Below are 27478 nucleotides of genomic sequence, written 5' to 3' on the forward strand. Positions count from 1 at the left end.
AGCATGAGGTCAGCCTGGACAGAGAGGTGCAGCTGGAGAGAGGATTCCTTATATGGGGATTCAAGAAGGTGAGACAACACATGATAATTATATTAGTGACTTTAATCAGGGTGACACATTTGGCTGATGCACCCCACCAAGCCCAATTTCCTGTTTCCCGCTCAATCAAGTTCCTTTTATACAGACATGCAAAACGGACACACTTTATGTGTGTCTGTGTTTGTATACATGTGTGTTTCTGTCTGTGTCTGTTTTAGGACCCTACAGATTTTGAGTGGAGTTTTTGGAATGAGTGGGCATGGCAATCTCTTTTGTGGTCTTTGATTGGCCATGCTGTGGTCTCTAGATTGGCAGATAATTTTTTGCCTCAGGTAAGTTTAATTCAGAACAAATGTACTCATCTGATGTTTGCATGTTCCATAATTTTTCCTTGTGCATGTGTGTTTCAGTTCCGACTGGCAGTCATAACGGTGTATGGCTTCCTCTCAGCTGGGTGGCTTCTCGGCGTGCGAGGCTTGAGTGTCTTGATGTTGCATCTGAGCATCTCATTGGTGGTTGCTCAGCTACGTAGCCCCATCCTCTCATGGTTTTGCTCCCTCCTGCTACTCTCCACACTCAATATCACTGCCCTCCAGGATTTACAGGTGTGTGTTAGTAATAGCTGTAAACCATATATGTGAGGCGCCAAATTTTCTCCTCATCTAAAGCTGCTAAAAATGTCCAATTTAAAGGGATTGTTCACCCAAAAATGAAAGGCTGTCCTCATTTACTCACTTTCACGTAGTTCCAAGTCGTTATGGCTTTTTTTCTCTCTTTCTTGGAACACAAAAGGAGGTACTTTAATGATGTGCTGGTTGCTTTTTCTTCCATGAAACCATATCAAGAATAATGTCTAGATCTTTCAAGCTTCAAAAAAGGATACAAAACCACATAAAAGTATCATAAATGACTTGTGCGCCATACTCAATATTCATGGGGGAAATAGCAGTGCCTGACTTGAACATATTTTTCAGTCAGTTGCTAAATTTAGTTTAAGTTTGAGCAATTTTGTTATGTTACTAAAATATTTCAAGTTTTTTAAATATATATATATATTTTATTTATTTCAGCTTTATTTCAAATAACAAAAACTGTTTTTAGTTGTTTTCAGTTTTAGTTAATAATTCCAAATAGGTTGATTTGCTTGTAAAAACCATTCTAAATGGTTCATGCACAAATCAAACTGAATCATTCAACTCAATTCTTAAGTTAAAATCTCCCTGGAGGTGAAGATTATTAGTGAATGACTTCAGTTTTGATCAGTTTTTCACACAAATCTGTTGTATGGCTTCAAACGACTTGAAATATAGAACATGAATCACATTGTACAGTTTTTTGTTGTTTTTTTGTGCCCTTTATTGAACATTTAAAACTTAAGTTCCAATTTGTTGTAATTGCATGTAAAAGAGTGGCCAACACAGTCTTCAAAATATCTTCTTTTGTGTTCCTCAAAATAAATAAAGTAATACAGTTTTGGACCTTTATAACGTATTTACTTTAGAATTAAATGATTACAGAATTACTGTATTTGGTCAAACTACCTGCATCTCTTTCAAGCTATCTGTATTGATGGGGTGAGGTGTGACGGCGAAAGTAAGGGCTTTGTCCAGTTCAGGATCAGGAGTCTGTGCTTTCTCAGAGCACATCTGCAGAGCTCCGCAGAGAGAATGGAGATGAGACTGAAACAGGCCTGCATTAAGCATCAGCATTGTCTTTACAAACACAGTGGCGTACACACTCAAACAGTCTCCCAAGCAAAATTCAAAGTCAAGCATTTGCATGCACAACATTGGTTATGTATTTCCTTTTTCCTATTTAGATGTCATACAGCTGACTCACACAAGGTCTTGTTTTTTGTTTGTTTCTTTAAATGCTTAGTCACTTGACACAGTGAATGATTGATTGACAGCTGTCATTAGATATCCGTCTGAAGGGAAAAGCAACGAGATCAACAAGCTTGTGCCAATGGAGAGGAGGAAAGAGACGGAGGGAATATTGATCTGAGTGACAAATGAGTTTCCTTCTTGCCTTGAGTGTCTCCTTGATTAATTGTGACACAGGCCCAAAGCTTCCCCTCTTATTCAAAACTTCATTTAATTATTATGTATTGCTCCGAAGCAGTCATTAACATACCCATCTGAAGAACAAACCACTGTAATGTAATCAATTGTGATCTTTATTCGCTTTTTAATGATCTCTTTTTTTTTCAGTACATCTGTTTACCTCAGCTACTTACGAGCTGTGAAAAACCCTCAGGAAGACCGCAGAATACCCATGCAGCCAGCGCAGAGATCGCCATAATGACATACAAAGAACGCTTTTCATATTTCACAACGCTACCCTGTCATTTGGTGTACTGTAATTTTGAGGCAGTTATAGCTTTATTTTTGAGTGGCGATAATGAGTTTTGAAAGTGGCTGCTGCTGTGTCTCCTGGCTAGATGCCATCTGTCATCTTCTGAGCATGCCCAGTAGATCATATTAGTTTAGTTTCGCGTGGAAGCTGGTCTGAGGTGGGAGTATCCTGGGAAGCTGTGGTTTACAGCGGTTGTTCATCCCTTACACAGTAGGCTTGTAAACATTAGTCAGTCTAATATTACGGAGATGCTATTGCCCTATTTATGAAATACAAAGGACTAGTTAGACACGTTCGGATCCTTGAGTTACACTTAAAATCTCAGAGTGACATTGTATTGTATACAATATAGCAAACTAAGTTTTAACTGGTCCCAAGCTTGATCTTTGAAGCTTCACAAAGTATGCAAAACCACTGTAAAATCTTATGACTCGTTCATGAGGGAATCAGCAATACCTGTCTTGAACGAATTGTTCTTTTGAATCAAATCTTTCTCAGTTGATTCAAGTGATATTTTTGTATTGTTTATGTACTATTACAATATCTTAAATGTGTCAAACTATGCTGCATTTTGAAGAATATTAGCATCATTTTATAATTTCCGAAAAGCTTGAAGAGTACGACTATATAATAGAGTGTAACGTACAAAAAGAGAGAGAGAAAAGAAAATCCAATAAGCTGTCTCACTGATGGCATTTCCCACCAAAATTGGAAAAAACAAAGGCCCACAGAGCCAATAAAATAAGCTGTAATCCTGAATATACTAAATGTATTTTTATTTGGGTGTTTTGGCAGAAATGTATTGAGGGACTGAATAAATCAGGCCACTCTTTTTTCTTTTTTTGTCATCAGGCTGTGCCTTCTGCCTGTGAATTTTATTTTTTTAATATATGAATTTTGTAGATTGTGGTCCTGCTTCATCAGTTCTGACAAGATTGTCTTCCTTTTTGTTTTTGACACCCGTGGCAACTCTATCTGACCTAATAATAAAGTAAACTTATTAAATAAAAAAAAAAGGCAAAAAAATTGCCTGCTGAGGCAATCCCATGTACACCCAGTAGCACCAATTTACTTGTCTTATGATTCGGTTTAGATTTACATCCACTGATGTGTGGTTTACTGATTAGTTTGTGAATTTAATCGTTTTTTTCCCTCTGTTTTATTGGTCTCTAGCGTGGTTTGTACACTTCTGAAGACCAGTACTACCTCTTGCTCTTTAGTACTGCTGTTTGTAGCTTGCGCTGCATTAGCTTCAGTCTGGAGCTGTGCTGGCACCCACTGCAGGCCGGAGGACCAAACCACTGCTCCCATCTAGAGGAAAAACGACTGAAGACTCTGATTTTTCAGTTCTACAAGCTCACTGCCTACTGTTTCTATCACCCCCTGTTTTACAATGGACCCATTGTGACCTACAGAGACTTCAGTGAACAGGTAGAAGAAAATTAGATTCATAAAAGGCCGCAAGGTCTGTGCGTTATCCAGATTTACTGTGAATGTCTTTCTCTGTCTCTGCAGATAGAGAGGCCAGTGTGTAAAGTCTCTGTGGTGTATGTGCTGAGTGGAATACTGCGTGTGTGTGTCTGGTGGTGTTTAGCCGAATTCATGATCCACTTCATGTACATGCACGCCATCCAGAGCCACGAAACCTACCTGGAGATGCTGCCGCCCTGGGCACTGGGTACGTTTCTGGCTGCCTATGAATCCATGGACTTTCACCATAGTATATATTGAATTTGATGAAGAATGTCTCAGCAGACTTTAGGAATGCAAGTGTGTGCATTTATGCATTTCAAGACATACTGCATCTGCCATGTTGGTGTTTTTTTCAGCATTTTACTTTTTTTTTTTTTTGACATACTTCTGTTTGCATACAGTGAAGCAGGGAAGTCTTTCAAAATAGATACAGTCTGTCCTGGTATAACTGGTGTTATTTTGGGTGCTAAATTGTTTATTATCTTGCACAGATGTTCACAACGAACCCCCCAACACACACACACACACTCACAGTTTCAGCCGTGAGCAGCATCTTAACCTCCACACTTGCTGTCTATTGATCTGTAGAAGTTGCTGATTCGTGCTGCCTGAACTTTGATTCAAAATCACAGACTCTGCAAGAGAGAGCGGTGTAGAGAGGGTCTATACAGCAAGAACGTCAAGTCATTATCGCCACTTTGTACCTGTTTTGTACAGAAAGGGCTCGCAGAAATTCTGTCCTATTTTTTTTTACAGGCTTTTAGCTCTTGTACCAGTGGGATATGGGAAAGACAGATGCTGTTCTCAGTTTCCACTGACACAAAGAAAGAGAGAAGCGAAGAGGGAGAGATGACTAGAGAGGATGAGGATGATCGAACTAAATTATGAAACAGTTCGGAATAAAATTGAAATCTGATATAAATCATCAAATCTGTGGTTCTTCTCGGCTAGAATGAGATGAAGCGACGAAATGAGCTTGACTTAAACTTCACGGCCCAAACTGTGGCACCTGATGTGACCAAACAGCTCTGTCATTTTAGATGTTTAAAGGGCAAATGTCAATGTGAACCGCTTTACTTTTTAATGTCATCTGACCACTCTCTCTTTTTCACATGCAGGTGGTTTGGCTCTTGCGTTGGTCCAGTTTTTTTACATAAAGTACCTGGTCTTGTTTGGAGCGGTGTCTCTGTTTGTCAGACTGGATGGACTGGAGCCGCCAAAGTTACCACGCTGTGTCAGCATCATGTACAGCTTCACTGGGATGTGGAGGTAAATAAACACACACTTCTGTGTTCTGTCAAACCTCAAAAAGACTATAGAGCTGGACTGGATTGATTTTGAAGCGATTCAGTCATCTCCTGCAGTATGTCTGTGTACCAGCAAGGGGCAGAGCTGCACTGCATTCACTATAATTGATTGAAGCCGCAAAACGATTGGCACAATGGTATAAGACTCACTTACATCCATCTACAAGCACATTATAGCAGCATAACAAGATCCATGCTTGTCACAAACATCTTGCCTCAAACGTATGGAATTGAGTGTTTGATTTCTCTGATGGAGTTTAGCGCTCTGATGTCTCATGAGATGATGTGGAACAGGCTCATACATGCAGGCTTCCTTCTAGACTATTGGATTTTACACTAAAGCTTGAAAGCTTGTTGAAGACGTGCGGCATTTCAACTTCAGTAGTCTGGAATGGTCTCCTTGGCAACCAACACCAGTCTGGAAACAGAAGTGTTTTAGATTTTCTGATATTTTTTTCTGTCTGATTTTTCATCACAGTCTTTAAACTTGGTAGAATACACACATTACTAATGATTTATTGCCTTACTTTAATAAATCCATAGCGTCATGTGCAAAAGACTCAAATCTATTTAAATAATAATAATAATAATTAGTGGAATACTGTTAAAATGTTTTTTTGTTATTATTATTATTTATTATTATTGTTGAATGCTGCACCAAGGCCGCATTTATTTGTTCATAAATACAGTTAAAGCATTTAATATTGTGAAACATTACTATGATTTAACTTTTTTCTGTTTGAATATATTTTTTTATATACATGATTCTTCGGAAATCATTTTGATGTGCAGATTTGCTGCTCAAAAACATTTATTATTATAAATGTAAACATTTAGGCTGCTTACTATTTATTTTTTTTTATTTTTTTTTATGGAAACCATGATACTTTTTGCAGTGTAGCTTTTATCATTTTAATGCATGCCTGTGGAATAAAATAATTAATAATAAAATAATTTTACTGACCCCAAACTTTTGAATGGTAGATTATTTATTATATGTTGTGTTTACAATAGTTTTGTACTCTGGGGCGCTGTAAAGGGGGGGTAAACGATGACGATTCTCGGGGCCCATGACTAAGAGGGGGCCCAGAGAAGCCCCCAATAAAATTGTGGTGCTAAAAAAAAATATTTGATAGTAAAAATTATTAACTTTAAATTATTCTATTTGCTGTTTCCTGGTGTCAAAAAATGTATTTGTTTAGGAAACACAAACGTCCGTGGGCCCCTCTCCCCCTCTCGATTATCATAAAATGGTTTAGTCCGCCCAAATTGTATCCTGTAACCAAGGCAACACAATAGCGCCGGCAGATTCAACTTGACAGGAGAATGTGAAAATGGCTCAAAAATCTGGAAGTCAAAAACGGAAAGAGAAAAAAAATAAGAGAAGTGAAAGAGGCAAAGGGTCGACAGTATGTTACCCAACATTTCACAAGAAAAAAAGTGGGTTTGTAAGTAGGCCTAAATTGTTAGTGGACCGCCCGCGACAATGATCGTAACCTACGGCACTTTTCTGTGCGTACGCACGCTTTGTACATGAGGCCCTAGGTCTCTACGGTAGCATTTTTCGATAAGTTGGCACGTTTCGATAGAGCAGGGTGCAGAGGGTGCACGGCTTTGCCTCACATGCAGCCGGTGTCGGCATCTTTGTACGAGGCGGCGCCCACTTTCAGCACCCTGCTGCGGTCCACGCTGTTGCACCTGTCTTGCAAGCAGTAACTTCATGAACTCGAACTATCAGCTGTTTGTGAGGTTTCAGTGCCTCTCTTGAAGATGATGTGGAGTTGTATTACTACACTGTCCCCTATATTGTCAAATACAGCATGATTCATCTCTGCAAACCATCTTCACATAATACTTTCACATTATCTGATCCAGACCGTCGGCAAAACTCAATTTAAACAGCGCAAAATCACTGCCTGTGGACGTTATAGATAGAAATTATTATATTTCTGTTTTTATTCACACAATAAATATTTAAACTAGTTTTAATGAAAATTCGTGTAGTTTTAGGAAAAGTCAGGGAGCAGCAAGGCTTTGTGATTTATTTAGACAAAGTTACTGACTATGCAAATTTCAAAACGGTCAAAATGATGCCGTGTTCATTCTAGTGTTAAAGATAATTACCATAAGTTTAAATGTTGCGGTTAAAATAAATGCTGGTTGCTGTTGGAATGTTAAAAGTGCATGATAAGGGAACTCAATTTTCTCAAACGCACTTCAGTGTTTCCGTTACATTTCAACTGTCATGTTAAAAATATCAGGTTAGATTAGATTAACTTTATTGTCATTGCTAGTGTACAGTACAAATATTCATACAAATATAAATATATGTGAATACCACTGATCTATATATATAGATTAGTGGTGAATACACTATATTACACATGTACAGCTATGCACAGTATATACATTATACAGTACTGAAGTAGTGCAGTATTACAGAGGACAAATTACAGGTGTGGATGGACATGGGATGGAGTTCAATTGTCTGATTGACTTAAATATATGAGAATGATAGTCAAAATACCATAAAAGAGCATGATTTTATGTAAATTAATATGAAAAAACTCTCAGCTGTGTTGGGGGCCCTGTCAAGATTCTTTTCATGGGGCCCAAAATCCTCAGCAGTGCCCCTGTTTGTACTACAATATTAACCACCACTGCAAAAAACTAAACAAATTAAATATCATGACAGAAAAATTCTGAAAGTGTAATAAACAATTTGAAGGAGTTTCATTAATTTATCATTTGTTTTACAAGAAAAAAACGACTATCTTTAATAACTTAACAAACAATATTCCCTAATAGTTTTTGTATCTACTTCATTAAGCCAATGATTGTCAGTTAAATTTCATAACCCATCATCATGAAGATCGAGTGACACTATCTTCTGTTTCCTGTGTGACCGTGCATGTTTTGTGTATATCAGCAGATCTGCGCTGCAGACAGCTGCTGAAGCTCTGAGAGCCGGAAAGGTTAAACACCAGTGTGTCTGTGTCTGAGTGGTGTTGAAGGTGATGGCGTTTAGAGTGTGATAAATGGGAGCTGTAAGGGAACAGACGTATGCCGGAGACTTTAGCAGGACCTGCTGTAAGACCCCGTCTGGCTTCAATCCCACACGGAGAGACAGAGCTCAGCTCCTCTGGACCCGATGGAGTACAAATACACTCAGCATAGCCTCGGCACACTCACACACACTGATATACAGCCAAACCCCACTCACTCTCTCATCTCTGTGTTTAATGGCTCAGAACCGCCGGATGCAACATACCTCGTTTAGACAGTACCCCATACTGCAGGACAGCAAAGTCTCTGATTACAGTGCAAATGTCCTGCAGGGAGAGAACGAGATTGAGAACAACAGAGAGCAAGAGAGAGAGAGAGGCTGAAATGTTCCTCTTGGCTGTAGTTAACTCTGGAGATTGCTGTTTGTGTGTGTGCATGTGTCTACACACATGTGCGTGAATGTGTGAGTATTGCTGTGTGTGCAAGTGTGTGATTTAGTGCTGTCACTATCATGGACTTGGTTGACGGTGGTTGAAAGGTTTGTGGGTTGCTATAAAACACTTCATTTAGTCCGGCATCAACACACACACACTCTATAGCATTTTGCTGACTCCTGCCTATAGCTATCTGATCACTCTCAATGGATCTATTGTTTTTATGGGTCAATGACACAAGGCTATTATTTCCAAATCTAATTAAAAAGTTAATTTGGCATTTAATCAATACGTGTTGTCTTATGCACGTTTTTGGTCTTATTCTGAATAATTATATATATATATATATATATATATATATATATATATATATATATATATATATTCAGTTGCTGGTCATATAATTATAATATCATCAAAAAGTTGATTTCACTAATTCCATTCAAAAAGTAAAACTTGTATATTATATTCATTACACACAGACTGATATATTTCAAATGTTTATTTCTTTTAATTTTGATGATTATAACTGACAACTAAGGAAAATCCCAAATTCAGAATCTCAGAAAATTAGAATATTGTAAAAAGGTTCAATATTGAAGACATCTGGTGCCACACTCTAATCATTTAATTAACTCAAAACACCTGCAAAGGCCTTTAAATGGTCTCTCAGTCTATTTCTGTAGGCTACACAATCATGGGGAAGACTGCTGACTTGACAGTTGTCCAAAAGATGACCATTGACACCTTGCAAAAGGAGGGCAAGGCACAAAAGTTCATTGCAAAAGAGGCTGGCTGTTCACAGAGCTCTGAGTCCAAGCACATTAATAGAGAGGCGAAGGGAAGGAAAAGATGTGGTAGGAAAAAGTACAAGCTATAGGGATAACCGCAGCCTGGAGAGGATTGTGAAACAAAACCCATTCAAAAATTTGGGGGAGATTCACAAAGAGTGGACTGCAGCTGGAGTCAGTGCTTCAAGAACAACTACGCACAGACAAATGCAAGACATGGGTTTCATCTGCATTCCTTGTGTCTTGAACAACAAACAGCGTCAGAAGTGTCTCACTTGGGCTAAAGACAAAAAAGAATGGACTGCTGCTGAGTGGTCCAAAGTTATGTTCTCTGATGAAAGTAGATTTTGCATTTCCTTTGAGAATCAGGGTCCCAGACTCTGGAGGAAGAGAGGAGAGGCACACAATCCATGTTGCTTGAGGTCCAGTGTAAAGTTTCCACAGTCAGTATTGGTTTGCGGTGCCATGTCATCTGCTGGTGTTGGTCCACTGTGTTTTCTGAGGTCCAAGGTCAAGTCGGCGGTATACCAGAAAGTTTTAGAGCACTTCATGCTTCCTGCTGAATGAGCTTTATGTAGATGCAGATTTCATTTTCAAACAGGACTTGGCACCTGCACACAGTGCCAAAGCTTCCAGTACCTGGTTTAAGGACCACGGTATCCCTGTTCTTAATTGGCCAGCAAACTCACCTGACCTTAACCCCATGGATAATCTGTGGGGTATTATGAAGTGGAAGTTTGCGAAATGCCAGACCCAACAATTTTTATGATATTCTAATTATATGACCAGCACCGTTATGTGTGTGTATATGTGTATATATATATTTCATTTAACTATTCATTGTTAACTATGATCCTAAGCCAAAATGTCATAAATGGCATGTTTGATAGCCATTTAATTTCTAAAGTGAAATTCATTTGGACATTTTTGGGGGAGGTATAAAGTTGACAGCTGCTGTCCTGATGCCATGATGAAGAAAATAGCCTCATTAAAAAAGTTAACTCTTAAAATCCTTCAGTAGTTTAACTGAATTACGAGAGATGTGCAGTAGGAAAAAATAACAAGAAGAATAATATCATAGAAAGAACTTTGTGTTAAGGACGTAAATGCATTTCTAAATACTTGATCTCTAGATGTCTACAAAGACTGAATTTCTAAAGATTTTTTGCCTTCTAAAGACTTTTTCTTTATTGTTTATCATTGATCCCTAAACCGCTCCCACCCATTTTTAGATTTTCATTAGAACTTATTTAGTATGTTTATTGACACCTTATCCTCATGGGAATGTTAGCTGGTCTTTTACTGCCCTTTTTACAATACCCTTGTGGAGACATTAGGTCTCTCTCACACACATACATGCAGTGAGAACAAGACCAGGTCTTAAACTGATCACCGTTCTCTTCATCATCTCACTTGTAGTTTAGCGGGATCATGAGGAAAACACTGTCTGAGCTGTGAGAAGTGTTTACAAACTTTTCCTATTTCATGTCTGCTTTTTCAGAAGACGTATGGAGTAGAGAAGGCATATCTGATGGAAACCACAGGATATTGAGTGAATCTGTTCCAATGTGTATCTCACTTTCAGCTTCTTGAATCACCATCTGACTCACACAGCTTATGAATGACACCAGACGTGAGTTTGTTTTCTCCGTCTGTTTTAATAGCACTTTGTTTATGTGCCACACGCATCTAGTGGAGTCAAATTGCCAATTCAGAGGGAATGTGTTGAATGGCAGATTCTAACTGTGGTGCTTTAGTCCTGAAATATACAAACAGGCTGTATTGTACTGTTTTCCCAACCAGCAAAATTAGTTTTTTACAGTCATACCAAAATGTATTCCGATATCTTCCACATTTCTCACATTATATCACAGTTTATTCTCTATAGTTTAAAAAAAGGTAGTAAAATGTGACAAGAACTCAGTTAAACTGTGTCAGAACAAATTCATCTTGATAATGTCAGATAACTGGTAATGGATTGCAACCAACCAAAAACTATTCAGCTGTTAAATTTAAGTGCACAATTAGATGATTCCAATTTAGGTCAACTTATTACCAAGCAATGCTTAATTTTGTTCAGTGTGGTGTAAGATGTTCACATCAGCAAATAAAGCAAAACATGGTCAGGTTAAAGCGTTTGAATATTTTTTGATCCCAAATTTTACTGGTAGTCCACTGTATGAAGAATTTTTTGGTATGATAAAGTATGTCACAGTTTTATTTTGCTATCCTATATAACTATAGTGTCCTTCACCCACTAGTAAAAACAAAATATATCTGGACATATCACATTTTTGGTTTGAATGTAGGTTTATTAATCCTATAAAATATAAAAATAAAAACAGTCAAAATGGCTAATTGTGATTCAGTTCCTTTATTAGATAAGTAAACACTTTTTAAATAAATGTACAGGAGCTGGAGGATTTTTCTGAAGAACAGCAGGCAGTTGAGCCGCTCAGGACCAACAAGAGACACACGAACAACCATCATGACCTTTATGACTGGTTTTGTGGTCCAGGGTCACATATTTGTGTTGACTTTTACTGCTTGTTTTTTTTTCTTCACTTTAATAATAATTAAATGATAATAAATTACATAATTTGATTTTATTGTTAGGTGTTCATAAAGAGCTTGAATCTAACTGATGGTAATGACAAAAGTTTACGGTAATTGTTTGGTATGAATCATCCCATTAAAGTATGTACGACAAAATGCATTAGCTAAACATTTGCGTAGTCTATTTCCGGACTTAAACGGAAGAGACAAGCACAACTGTGTGCCTCCACATAATGTTTTATTAATATAGAGTGAAATTACTTCTGCTTTATCTGTTCTCCTGGCCTTCTCGGATGACTTTATTTCCCCAGAGATGAAGCAGATTTCATCAATACTTGCTAATGAATGCTACGAAGTGCTGGAATGAATCAAATGATCCTGGACAGTCTGATTTAGGAGTCATTTGTATCTTAGACCCCAGACCCAATCACTCTGCGCCTTTGTTTTTTCTCTCTCTCTTTCTCTTGGTCTCCCTTTCTCTTTCCAGATGGATATTTTTGCGGCACTGAAGGTTTTGATAGTTTGTGTTGGCTCATGAAAACTTCATGCCAGGGCTTTCTGACATGTTAGCAGCCATCTGCTTGCACGTGTCCATTTCTCCTCATATAGGCCTGTTTTTAGAAGCTCTTTACTGTGGTCTCTGGGGTCTGGGTGTATTTGGACTCAAAAAGCGACAGACTGAACTGCATATGAAAGCCTTATGGCCAGAAAACCGTCTGTTGGTGTCAAATTCAGATTGTGTGTTTGCTCTAATTGGATGAGATGATGGAGATATTCATATAGCTGTCCCCTCACTCATCCATTGAATTCTTTTCACTGTGAATTGTAAAATGAACATTTTGACCTGTCTATCCATCCACCTGTCCTATCCAGCTGATCAATACCAAATAGCATTATGTCAGGATAAGGGGATGAGAGATGAAATGTGGATAGATGGATGACTAGAAGTAAAGTGAGGATAACAATAAGAGAAACTGCGGCTATAGTGATGACCTGGTGACTTCTGTTCACACCTGTTCAGAGGAACAGGAGGAAGAGAAAATCCTGCCGTGAAACAAATTGATAGTTGCAAAGAGCCAAATCAATATTTTTGCTGTTGTGATGGTGTGATACGAGCTACATGTCAAAGGGCAGAACCGAAAACCTGTGTGATTATTGGTGAAACAGAAAAGAACACAGTGTGACTTTATATTGTTTGTTAGATGCATACAGTATGAAAAGCTTAGATCCAAACCTGCTTCAAGTGTAGTTTCTAAAGATCAGTCTATTTTTGTGAACTGTATTTATTTAAATGAATTTCAGTCCAGTTCAACATTATTTTTTTAATTCTAATTGATTTAATTGGTTTATATTTGTTTTTATTTTATGCTGCATATATTTATGTATCTATATTTATATATATTTTTTAATAATTTTTATTTCTATTATTTTTAATACTTTAATATCACTAAATAATTAGGACTTTACTATGTTTACTGAGACATTTTCCCCATGAGGACCATTTACTTGTATAGTAAATATATATATATATATATATATATATATATATATATATATATATATATATATATATATATATTATACATTTTTTTTATTTATTATATTTACATTTTAAATAATTATATTTATCTAATAATTTACTATTTAAACATTTACTTTTTTTATTTTTTTATTTCTTGGTCTAGTGACAACAACATCCATATAGACTTGCAGATTTGCACTTGATTTGGGCCAGTAAAAATCCTAGCAACCACCCAAAACACCCTAACAACGTTATGGCAACATCCTAATAACCCCCTGATCTGTGACACACTAGCGTTGCGGTGGAAAGTCTTGCATGGGCAAGTACATCCTCTCCCTAACATTTCCTTCTGAAAATGTACAAATAGAGTTTCATACGGCTGCATGAATATCATCTCTGCCTACCAGATCAATAAGCGGGTGTCCCAAGCCTGCCACAAAGACTACAGCTCAACTAGACAAAGGCAAAACTGTTCTGGGATCAGCCGCTTTGAGAGAATGTCTCCCAACGCTACGGCTGTCTCACCAAATGCCAGCGTTTGTCCCCAGAGATTCATTAAAATGGTTTCCTCAAGCATCTCATTTATGCAGATTCTCTTCTCTTTTTGTCTGTTCTGGGTGTTGACTGATTAAACACATGTTTGTGTTGTGTCATGTTCTACAGAAGTTTGTGTGTGTGTGTGTGTGTGTGTTACCTCAAACCATCTGTGTTTAACCCCTGAGCTCACTCATTACTGTCTTTTGCTTTTCAGACACTTTGACGTGGGGCTTTACAAATGGCTCATCAGGTACGATTTCTCCATTTCTTCTTATTTTGTGTGGGTGTGCGAGAGGGAGGGAGAATTTTTGCACTGCTTTGGACACGGGCTTCTCTAGTTGCAGTTTGAAAAGCACATGAATAACAATCGTAATAAAAAAAACATAATCACTAGAACAATCACACGTTTTCTGATACATAATAAACTGACATTCTTGCATATATTTCCTTTTGTTTTTTTTAGATTTGAATGTTTTTTTTTTCTGCTCCCTTAGTTTTTTAGGAAATGTACCGACATTTATAATACACAGATGAAAAGAAGTTTTAACAGCGAAACCATTTAAGCTGGTGCATCAGCATACTTAGCTGAAGATGAAAGCAAAAATTATGCAGTTATCCTTCAGAAAGAAGAATGTTGCTGTTGTCACATTGTTAGATGTGCTTTAAGCCATGAAGATAAAGTTTCTTAATGGACTTATGATATGTGACAGTGTAATGCACAGATTTGAAGTAGTGGGAAAGACTCACTCTACACACTTAATAGCCCTGTAAAGAAACCAATTGACTCATTTACATGCAAAGCAGATAATTATATATATATATATAATTATGTTCCACACACTCAAGCCATCGCTGTTACTGTGAACTGGCAGCCGATAATGAACAGTTTTTATTTCAGCAAGACACAATGAATAAATTTGGCACTGGTCATGATTGGTCACCCAAGAGTCCAGAAACAGGGCTCAGCTCAGTCTCTCTCGCCGCTGAAAATGTTCTGCTGTTTGATTGACTGCTATAACAAGTAGTTGTTCTTTTATGCCAGAGACCATTTGCTTTTCTCCGATTTGATTTACACTGTGACAATAGGCGGAATATGATGAATATTGTAATTTGGATGGATTTAGCCTTGCTAAAAAACAATTTTAGAGTTGTGACATTTGAAATACAGCCACTGAATGTTTCCACAAAATACCTGATGCCTCAGAATGATATTAGTCATAAAAATAAGCAGCTGTTTATCTGTGAAATGTTTATAGAGCTTGTTAAATAGGAATATATTGCATAATAAATCATGCCACACTTTCTGTAAAATGTAATATTACAGAATTTAGAGAATTTATATATTATTCAAGAATTTATGTAGAAATGTTTTAGAGATGTTTGTATGTACGGTCACTTACCTGGCAGGAAGTCAGACAAATTATTCTTCAGAGCAGCTGGAGAGTTTTCAAGCTGCCACTTTTGCTTTAATTCAATTTTTCTTTTTGTATAAATACTCTCAGGGAATGGAATAGGTCTATTCAGTAGGAAAACCCTTCAAAAATAAAAAAATATACAAATAAAAACCTCTTGAGGTCCTGGCGTAACCCTGTCGGCTCAGCTGTTGCATTTCCTGACACAGTTATTCATATTCTAATGTCCTCCAGCTGTATGGAGAGATCATTGTGGAGGTTTTGGAGAGAGAGCTCGGGTTGTGTTTTCGTGCTGGGTTTGGTATTGTCAGTCTTTGGCAGGACTGCGATCTCCACAGACAAAAGATGTTTGATCAGGGTTGTATTAGCATGTATTTAGCACGATGAGCATCTTATTCTATCTCATGCTGGAAACTCGCCAGTTTGTGTGAATATGTACATTAGAAATGAATGTTACATGTGATGCTGCTTGGGCCAATGACATAAACCCAAAAGTCCATAAATATTGAATATTTTATTTTTAGAATATCAGGGCAAATGACAAGAAGACACTATGTGTCTTGTGCAGATTTCAGTGATGTTTACAAAGGAAGACGATAGAGAAGATAATAGTAAATATTATCAGCCTGAGAACAATTCTTGCCCATCACAACAGACAGCAATATGCATCAGAAATGATAATTAGGATTCACGTTATATCTGGACTAAATTGCTTATTTAGGGCCATATACATTTCTTTTTTATTTTTTTATTTATTTTTTATTAAATTCTGTGAATTTGTTGTTTATTTGGGCTTATCTTTAATGATTTAATTAAATTTTGTATATTTGGACATTTATATTCTCTCATGTTCTGCTTTCTTTAATTTTTGCTTATTTTCCTATTTTTACTTTTATATTACCTTTGACATCATCTAACACTCTAAGATCAATAAAAACAAAAACATCATAAATAATAAAAAAAATAACAGTTAAATGCAATCTGTAGCAAATCTCAAAACGAATGTACATTCTGTTGTGATGTCTAAATTAATGTAACATTTAACTTTTTAGTATTTTTTTATATGTATAATAAATTGTATAGAATTTAAGATTGGCCACATTTTTTTATTAATGGCAATAACATGAAAAAGTTTTTGCTATATAGATATCAATCTAAATTTTAATAGTAAATCAATCTTCAACACTGTTTAATGTTAAAGGGCTCATATAATGCGATTAAGATTATTCCTTTCTCTTTGAAGTGTTACAAGCTCTTGGTCCATGAAGAAGATCTGTAAAGTTGCAAAGACTAAAGTCTCAAATCTAAAGAGATATTCTTTATAAAAGTTCGCACCCCACTAAAAACGTTTGTTCTGATATGCACCCACATGTCTACATCAGTATGTGGGAAACCACTGCCCAAAAGTTCACGCAAAGAAAGAAGTCATATAGACGCTGTGTGTTTCACTGTGAAAGCAAAACTACTTTGTTTGGCTTTCCAAAAGAGGACGATATCTGCTTCCTCATGCCTAGAGCTGATTCAAGCTGATCGCTTAGGAAATACATCAACTTTGCACCAACAGACGCTCCTTCATAGAATCCACCGGCCGCGCCGTTCTCAAGGCCGTCCACCTCTGCTCATTCAAGCCAGCCACGGCTCACTCGTTGAGAAAGCGAAACTACTTTGTCCTTCCAAAAGAGGACACGACTAGAAATCATGTGTATGTCACGTTTATAATGAGTTACATCACAATATGCTAATGGGCATAACATTTCCGTCACATGCTTGAGTTATTCATCCAATCACAACGCACTGGATAGCTGGCCAATCATGGTACAGCTCACTATTCAGACCGTTTGAGCCTTGTAAAAATCAACGTGTTTCAAATGGCGGGGCCAAATACACCACCAAAAACCAAATACACCAAATAATGGTATTTTTTTTAGCAGCATCATATGACCCCCCCCCCCCCCCACACACACACACAAACACAAAAATATTAAAGTTTCTAATTTGAATAACCTAACCTAACATCCTAGTTTGGTTTGTAGCAGACCTGTGAGGAGACTCATTTTCAGACAGATAGCAGAAGCATCCAGCAGAGGGAATACAGCACAAAGAGCTGCTCCATATATTTCCCGCCCAAATGGGAAGTGTCCCATTGCTCCCTGAATCCCACCAATCAGAAAGCTGAGAGTGTAAGCACTTCCATACTTTCAAGTGGGAATACTGAGTTTGAATTTGAGTATGTTCAGTATTGAGTATTTTGATCTTGTCCTGACCGTATCTTCTCCATATCCCTCTCTCTCTCTCTCTCTCTCTCTCTCTCTCTCTCTCTCTCTCTGTTAAAATGTGTAGTGATTGCAGTTGATCTGCATAATTGGAGAGTGAATGTGGGCTGTGAGTGTATGTGTGTAAGCGAGTGTTGTAAAGTGCATTTAGAGAGATCTTAATGTGCTTTTAAATGTGCAGTAATTGTGAAGAGCTGAGTTTTGGAGTGTGGAGATGTGGGAGAGGATCTTCGCTCTCCGTTTGTGACTCACCGCTGATCTTAAAGTATCCACAGACACAGGCCACGCTATTGTCTGCTTGAACGCCTCGCTTTCAGCCTATTGAGTGTCATCTCCTGTCTATTGAAATGTGCTCACAACATTCAAATCACAGGCGCAGTTCATATAAATTTATATAAGGAGAGCGAGAGAGGGCTGAGATTATGCTGCGGTAGCCACAGAGACCTTATTGTTTCTGTTCATAATGAAAATGTGCTCATAAACACTTTTCTCAGCAGGGCAACGTCCACGCTTGGGCTTTAAAAAGTGCATCAGCAAAAGAAACAGAAACCGAATGCAAGATGCACTAGGATTGCGGGGTAAATCTGTACTAAAAATGTAGCCTACCATGGTGCCAAAAATTTGAGTGAATTGTTAAAATGGTTTTTCTACGGCCTCATTGTTAAGCACCTTTTTTTTAAGATTATATATTATTTATTGCAAATTTACATTTCACATATATATGGATGGAGTTTGTAAAACAGAATGTGTGTGAGCGCTATTGCAGAAATATATCCCTTTCAGATGTCTGTAAACAATATGTACTGTATAATGCATGAATATTATTGTAGTAGTGTGTTATATATATTATATAATTTCATCATTAACTTAAGGCTGTTTAGGTGTCAACCAAGGTATTAGTTAAGTCTAAAAAGCCAAGATAGTAGATACAAAAGGCTTCTATCGCACCAAATCCAAATTTTGGTATCAATCCAACCCCGCTGACCAGTCTAATCAATTGCCGTGACGTCAAAGCTTTTTTTAAGAATATTCTATTATTTATATATTACTAACAGACAATTGAAGATTTTTACCTCCAGATAAGTGCCTATTCAAAGGTTTTTCAGCTTTTAGAGTTATGGTTTCTTTGCGTAAGTTTAATGAATGTACTTATAATTGCAAACTCGAAGACACATTTGCCTAAACACTCTATTTTTGTCAACTAATTTAAAGAGCCAGTCATACAAAATGTTTCGTTCTATTGACCTCCATTGATACACATTTGAATGTAGGAGAGCAGAAACACAAGCTCCAGCTAAATTTTCACATTTATCTGTGTTCCAAAGTAGTGAACTCTAACCTGCAAATTTATATTACATTAATTCAATAGAAGATCAATACGTCATGACATGACCTGTTGGCTGAATTAAAAGAACATAGATTAAAACTGAGATGACCTTAAAATATTATACATGTATTTGCTGTCACCATTGAATAAAATGGTTAATTTTTACACACCCCAAACTTTTGAATGGTAACTTAGCGTATATGCTTAGAAAATTGCCATTGGGAAAAATTAAATCTTTGACAATAAAAAGTTTCACATTTCTTAAAATTTCTCATAGTACAGTAAGTATGTTTTGTTTTAAGGATGTTTAGATCATTTTACTGGAAAACCATTTCAGAGCCTAATTTTGCCTCTTTCTGATTAAAAAGACAACAAGCCTTATCAATAAACCACCAGTAAATCTAGTCGGCGTATCAGTGAATCTACAAAAACCCATCAATCCTATTAGGCGTCCTATAGGGGAGAACGCACACATGAATGTTGAAGGATAAAAATAGAAGAGGAGAGGTTTTTAAGTGCGATAAAATTAAGCACAGTTGATCTTCTTTTCTTGATCTCTACACACGCTGTCAGCTGGAGCCGTGGTCAGGGGCTAATCTTATCCTCTTCACTATCTCCCTCACACACACACAGATGAGTCAAGTCCTCCACTATCCCAACAGCCTCATTAGAACAGATTGGTGCTCTCTAAGCCCTGAAATGGAAACTCTACTATACTGCCGTCGAGAGAGAGAGAGAGACAGATCGGGTTTAGTTCAGAATTCTCTGTTCTCTGCTGTCTGGTATCACTGTGAGGACAACGGTGGCAGTTTTACTGACAGTGTCATCTGAATCTGAAGACACTTTCTCTTTTTTTTTCTCACATTTGTCTAACAGACAGTTGTGGTCCACGTGATAAAAAAAAAAAAGGCTTAATAAACATTAAAGGGGTCATAAAACTGAGAAATCAAAATTCCCTTGATCTATAATTTATATAATATAATTATGATATAATATATTCTATATAGAATATATAATATATAATTTAGAGGTCATAGTGCTATAAAAACATTCTGTAATTTTCAGAACTCAAAACTTTCTCATTTTTATTGAAACCAATCTGCCAAAACAACAGGATGTAGAATGTGACATTTTATGACGTAATAATGTGGATAAACTCCACCTCCGCAGAAGATCAACCCCGCCTTCTACATCGCTGCCTGTTTAGCCCCGCCCACCAATGTGTGCATGTAAAACACACAACTTTTAGCTAATCATAACAGTGGGTGTTTATTTCCGAGTCTACAATCCACCACACCTGTTCAAATAGAGGCGGGTAGCCTATTACTTTTAAATGTTTTTTCTTTATGTACAAATCTTGATAACATTACAAAATAATGAAAAAAAGCAGTTAATAACACGTTTAAATAATGCAGTTATAAAAATGCAAAAAGGTTGTTTGGAGGATACAAACTATTTTTACCTCAATGTTAAAACAATTTTTGATCATTAATTGCCAAACAAGTCTTTAAAAGAAAACCGCAACTCTTGTTTTCCACATACAGTTTTTCAGTAGTTCATGTTTTTGCCGAGCATGTGTGTTTGTGTGTGTTTTTAGGTACATATATGTGCCGCTGGGGGGCTCTCATCACGGTGTGTTCCGGAAACTCGTCTCCACTGCGCTGGCCTTTGGGTTTGTGTGTTTCTGGCATGGTTGCCATGACTACCTGCAGTACTGGGCCGTGCTAAACTGGGTTGGGGTGTTGGTGGAAAACGGCCTCGCACTCCTCTTTTCCTCTCGTCCATTTCATTACGTTATTGTGAGTTCACACAGTCCCTCTCAATTTATCAGTGTTTATAATGAAGGTCACTAATAAATACCATGCTCTTTTGATCTCGTCTTAGGTGCGTTGCCTGTCACCTCGGATGCAGAGGCGTGGCCTAGCGCTTATCTCCGCCCTCTCCACTGCTTTTCTGATTCTGTCCAATCTGTTTTTTCTGGGTGGGATCCATGTGGGCAGAATCTTCTGGAAGAGGGTGTTTGTCGAAGGTGGGTCATTTAAATGTATGCAATTTCTTACATACCCTTGTGAAAAATAATTACGCTTTGGCATACTTTCAAAAAGAGTACTTATTTTGGAAATTGCGAATTAAATATTATGTTTTTAGTAATTTCATTTTTCAATTTTGAATTTGCTGAAAATTTGCTTACCATCAAGATGTAGATGAGTTTGTTTGTTCAGTGGAATAGATTTAGAGAAATTTAGTATTACATCCTCTGCAGTGAATGGGTGCCGTCAGAATGAGAGTCCAAAAAGCTGATGAAAACATCACAATAATCTAGAAGTAACCAGTTCAAGAAGTGAAAAGCTGTGTTTGTAAGAAGCAAATCCATTATTAAGTTTTTTTAATTTCAAACCATTGCTTTGGGCAAAAATAGCAATCCAAAATAGCAGTACGCAATCCAAAGCAGATGCTTTGTTAATGAACACATTAACATGTTAAACAACACATCAAAATACATGTACTTGACTAAAGATTATTAAAACATAATTAAAAAAAGAACATTTACAAGTGCACATTCAATACAATTAAGCACTTTGTTTCACAAGGGTAGAGAGACATTCACACATGTCATCAGTCAGATTTATTTCCCCTCAATCTGTAACTGCTGACAAGTCAACCACAGCTGCTGACAATGTGTTTTTGAACTCTGGGAATGTGAAAGTTTTCAACCTTTTAACGTTTTGTGGGTCATGTTGAGGCAGTAATTCAGAAGGCAAGCTGTAATGATTTGATGCTGTAATGTAATGATGTGGGACAGCCTGTCATTTCATCCCAGATCAGACACAAAAGTGAGGAAATGAATTCATTCTGAAGTGCTCAGAACACATTTTGTGCTGGAGAAGAGCTGAGTCACTGTTTTGTGGTGCATATGAGATGTTACGAATGATTTTGTAAGATTGTTGCAGGATTGGAGTGGTTTGTTATTATGTATTATTATGCTTTCTCAGTGGAGTAAAAAATTCTGAACATTGATGATTTAAAATTGATTATTAAAAATGAAATTTAATAAACAATTGTGGAATTTTGAGAAAATTTAAATCAAGAAATGTCATACAATTATGAGAAATTATAACACAAAATATATATATTATATAATAAATATTCAAGATGCTGCACTGTTTTTTGGTCACTAATCAGATTTGAGACACTGGTTGTGGAGTGCATAGACAGCATAAACTTGTAAAGTTGATTATAAATTGTATGAAATAATGTGGGAAATGTTTTCACAAACTGCTTTAGGATCATGCTGGTAACATTTAATGTCAAATGAAGCACCAGTGAGCATTGGACGTTTATCTTTAAAGAGTTATAGAGACAGAGAAGTGTGAAGGTCTTTTGAAAGATAAAAACAGTTTGAATGTCTGTCAGGAAGTTTCTAGAGGCTACTCTCATCCGTTTGCCACAAGGTACCATGACCACCACAGAGTCTTACCATCGGTCGCCATGGAATCATTCATTCTTGACATCTCTGAAAGGTAGCCCTGCTGATGGCAGCCACCCCCTGCAGCAGCAGCTGTCAGTCAGACGCTGACGGTTAGAGGCAGGAGGAGCTGCAGGTGACAGAAAAGCTCAGAGAGAGACCTGCTGGGCACAGAGACTCACACAGCCCTGACCCTGAACTTATTCACTCTTTTGTTCATTTTATCCTCCGTTTATATAGTATGACTTTTATACATGCATATATAAAAAGTGCCCTTTATAAGTATTTGAACTAAAAAGACAAAATTGCTCTGTTTGCTGTGGAGTCAAGACATTTGCAAATATAATTAAAAGATGAATATGAGACTAAACTAAAGAATGTCACATTTTATTATTAGCCGTTTCAACACACAGATGTTTTACCAAATAAAAAGGGCAGCACTTTTAGAGTTCATCCCACTATCTGATGTGAGCATAAGTATTAGAACCGTTGAACTTAAGGCAGATGTAAAAGATTAAAAGCTATTATTTAGTTGCAGATTCCCTGCATGCAATCAGAGCAGTGAGTCTGTGACCCATAGACATCACCAGACTTTTGGTCTTATGCTTTGAAATGCTTTTCCCAGGCTTTAATGCAGCCAATTCCAACTGTTTTGTGGAGTTTCTGCCTTTAGATATATGTATATCGGCTGACATTGGATATTAAAATATTTTCATAATTTCATAAAATCATAAAAAATAATAATTTATTAATGTTTAATTGAATAATACTGGTAAATGTAATATTTAGCAAATTGAAATTAATCAATCTATCAGTTTTTCTTACTGTACATTATAATTTTATAATCATATTAATTACATTATAAGTTACTTGTAACACAATGTTAGTACTTTTTATTGTTTATTTTTATTTTATTTATACAAAGTACTGTATAATTGCAATATTTTTTCAGTTTTTGGCAATAAATTGAAAATAATTATAGAAATGTTTTACTAAAGGTTTTTTTTTTTGGACATAACATTTAATAAATTCTCGACTTATTGGTACAGGCGAGAAATTTACAATTTGGTGCATACCTTAGTATGTCAACATATCATTTTTTGAAAACATATGTAAATGATGAGTGACATTTAATTATATATGTCCTTTATATGTCTACATGTCCTTTTCCCGCACTGAAGGTCTGTGTTCATTTTATTTTTAAGCAAGTTTTTCGAAAGCGTCTCTTGTGATATAACAATCACCTGTTCTTCTTCTTGCCTCTATAAGTGTGTGTGTTGACGTGTCTCTCTTCCTTATTTAATGTAGGTGGGTTTAGTGTGACGCAAGTTGAGTCATGTTGAGAGGATTTGTGTGTAGCTGGATGAGGACAAAGTTCAGAAAACACAGATCTGTAGTCTTATACAGACAAAATAAGACATAAAACACACACTACCTCTGAGCTTCTTTTCTGTCTGACTTCTGTCTTTCTGCTACATTGCAGTGTTATGTGTTGTTGGCATGACAAAATACATTAAGTGGGTAAAACTGTGACTCCAGCACCTGAAGGACAATGAGGTGTAACCAAATGTAATCAGCACCCTCCCTTCTTTCATTTACTCTCATTTCCTCCCTGCTCCATCCTTCTTTTCTCATCCCTGATGCAACAAGGCTGGTCCTTTTAATGAACCCACCAGAGACAAACACACACGCTCTTAGTGGACATTTTGACGAGGATTACACTGGATGACACTGATAACAATTGGAAATAAAAATAATTCCTCAACAATAATGTATACAATTTTGGAAATAACAGTGATTTATCTAGCAATACGTTTATGCATCTTTGTGTTTTACCATTCAAACTTCTCTCTTGTCTCTTTTTCCAACAGGCTGGTCATCTGTGGCCGTTCCAATGGTTGCTTTTCTCTATTGCTTTGCTCAAGTTGGTCTTGAGTGGGACATGAGATGACAACGCCCCTCAGAGCAGAATCATGGGAAGGCAAAGTTTCTCACAAAAAAACACTTCAGTATTTCCAATAGTTCGGACCAATCACAATGTGCACAGCCAGCATTCCTATCAGCTCTTTCAATATCACGTGTTTGTATAGTAGCAATGCTGTATTTGACCAGCGTGTGTGTGGAAATGAAATGATGTGAGTGCTCCAGGTGTGTGTTTGATGGTTAATCCTGTCGCTGCTTTATTTATGAGTTTGTCTGAACACTGATGGTGACACATGTCTCTGATCAGCAGCCAGGATACAGCCTGACCATTGCTCTCTCTCTCTCTCTCTCTCTCTCTCTCTCCCTCGTCCCTCCATCTGTGTAGATTTCCTTCCTCTTGTTCATTTTGTCCCTCTGATCTTTCTTGTCCTGATCTCTCCTTTTCATGTTGTTATCCATCATTCTCTCATTCTCCTTGTGTGTACCTGCTTCGGTCTTCTTACTAACAGCTCAAGCTGCTGGATGTGGTTAATTAGATCAGTGATCTGCTAGCCTGGAGTTTCTCCTTTATTAGAGAGAGCTCGACATGTGTGTGTTTCAGTGTTAGGGGGATTACACTTTAAAGAGCTTTATCTCTGCAGCGTACCTTTATCAGCATCAGATTAATCACTCATAATCCCTTCACAAAAATCTCTCTCTCTTCATTTCAATTTTAGTGTTCTTTATTGGCAGGATAAAACTGTATATTTGTAGTACCATATAAAGAATCAAAACAGCCATACTGTCATTGCAGCATAAAAGCAATGAGAATTTTTAAGAAAAGTAAAATAGGATGAAAAGAAAAGTAGATCTGAATTAAATATAAAAAGATGTATTATTAAAATAATTAAAGGGACACACTTTGTAATATCAGTTTGCTATGATTGCGGTCTCTTTCTCCATCTCTTCTCTGTGATATGATGATATTTTAGTAAATGGTTATGGAAGAGGTCATGCTTGGCCTGCCCTTTCTGTGAGTCATACTGAAATTACTGACATCACATTTTACACAGGTCCGTGTGTGTGTGTGTGTGTTACTCAACACAGGTCACTCTGCTATTAATGAATGGTAATTAGTATGTAGCATTACCGTCTTCAAAGTGTACATAATTGCACAGTTCAAAATGTTCTCTCTCCTTAAAGTAAGCATGAATGGTCATTTACACCTTGCAATGTGGTGCATTAGTGTATTTAGTGAATTTGAATATTTCATGAGATAAAATATTGGGCTGGATTTAATTGAATTTATTGGGAGTTGGATTGGATGATGTAAAGTTGGTGTAACTTACCACAATGGAGCTAGAAATTAAAGCAATTTTGCTTAAGCAATGTTTAAATATCTGTTGGTGATTATTAAATATTTATGGACAATTTAATACTTTTGAATCATATTAAATTGGGCCAATTTTAATTTCATGCTGACTTCAAAGCTTTCATAACTATCTTGCATAAAATGACAGCAATCAAGTAAAGAGAGTATAAGCAAAAATTAAGTATAGAAAATATTTTATTATCATAAATAATATTTTACAGCAATTTTACAAATTTTGTATTTGTGCTTTTACAGTAGTAATTTCCATGTGGAGAAATGATTTCAGTGTGGAGGTTTCAGTCAGTGGATAATGACCATGCTGTCTGCTGACTACATCTGAAGTTGAGTTAGGGCTGTTTTTAAAGAACGCCCCTTCGTAGGACCTCTGTGAGCAGACAGACCAAACCCTGCGGTGTGACAGAACTGCACAGCTCCGTTTGAACTTCACTATCAAAATACTCATAGTTCCCCAAAATACTATGACATCCCTTCTGTTCAAACACATATTTGGGCCAACGCACAAATTGAAATGCTCTGTGTGTGCGCGCGCTAGCATGTTTGGTTGAATTTCACAAAGTCTGACATGAACCTTCAAAGGAAAAAAGAAAAAAAAATATTGTGTAGAAATAAAATGTGTTTTTAGATTTTATCATGTTCAATTCTCAGTACTCTAATAATAATAACTTCAATTAAATGTAAGATTTTATATTTAATTAATATTCATTTTATTTTAATAATTATGAAAACAATCTTTTTTTCTTTTGATTTGGGGTTTAAATGGGGGTGTTTTCTCTTTTAGGCTTTTGTGAAATAAATCCGACCATAGAAAAGTTTCTCAATCACGGACTGGTGTCTGGTCTCTAATCATGTAGTGGCCAATTTTGTTGTCGAGACACGGTACTTCGGTTCTCAAGTCTGAAAAAACTATGCAAACTCCCTAAAGTGAGTCTAAGATCTGTGAGGATTCATTTCCCCTCGCTAAATGCAAATTTGAACTCGCTCTCCAAGAGTCAGACAGGTCTGCTTCAAAGAGTGAATCCATTAGCTCTATGGGGTAAGAGGCAAGAGATTAAATACTCATGCAGTAGAGGAGTACTTTCTTTTTAATGGTAATTTATTCCATTTTCCTTTGTATTTACCATGCATATCTTAACCTTATTTTAAGTGCAAAACAAGCCATGCTGTTGGCGTATTTGATCAAATCGGTCACGATCAGATGGTAACGTGTCTCTGCGAGTAAACCATGCTAGTGTCCAAGGCTGCGCATTTCTTCTTAAACAAATCAGCTCTGTAAAATCCTCACTCTCATTTTCTCTCACGATGAAAAAGTGCATTCTCTGAATATTATGACTGTTATTGTTGTGCTGCAGAGGCATGCAGTTACATCAGGGCTGCTTTGTTTTGTTATATTACATTGATTACATCATGTGGTTCAGGTTAAATGTTATATCTGGGCTGGAGGAGCATGGCAGGAATAATCTGGGTGAAATACAGCAGCAATGATTATTGCTTCAGAATCAGCTCAGGCTGATGCTTTACATTCCAGTTTACATGGATTTGCATGTCAGTATTGTTATTAGTATCACTGTAACATTCATATGTCTTATTTAAAATCAGTTCTGGGTTGCTCTCTAAAAGATGGTGAAGTAACAGCACGGGGTACAACCGCTAAACCTTTTCCATTCCAGCTCAGCATTTGGAGTATA

The 27478-nt window shown here is 36.8% G+C and overlaps 1 protein-coding gene across 1 annotated transcript; it reads left to right on the plus strand.

The window, feature by feature from the left end:
• On the plus strand, window positions 1–25785 carry LOC113070361 (protein-cysteine N-palmitoyltransferase HHAT-like; the record flags this gene model as incomplete). Its single annotated transcript, XM_026243640.1, has 10 exons — window positions 1–68; window positions 258–371; window positions 450–644; window positions 3568–3825; window positions 3910–4072; window positions 4986–5136; window positions 14235–14270; window positions 20630–20831; window positions 20917–21061; window positions 24370–25785. Coding segments are annotated over 10 exons (1412 nt in total), but the record flags the coding sequence as incomplete, so codon positions are not given.
• Between the last annotated feature and the right edge of the window lie 1693 nt (window positions 25786–27478).

This window comes from Carassius auratus, unplaced genomic scaffold (genome assembly GCF_003368295.1).
Source record: "Carassius auratus strain Wakin unplaced genomic scaffold, ASM336829v1 scaf_tig00003768, whole genome shotgun sequence".
Classification (NCBI taxonomy): domain Eukaryota; kingdom Metazoa; phylum Chordata; class Actinopteri; order Cypriniformes; family Cyprinidae; genus Carassius; species Carassius auratus.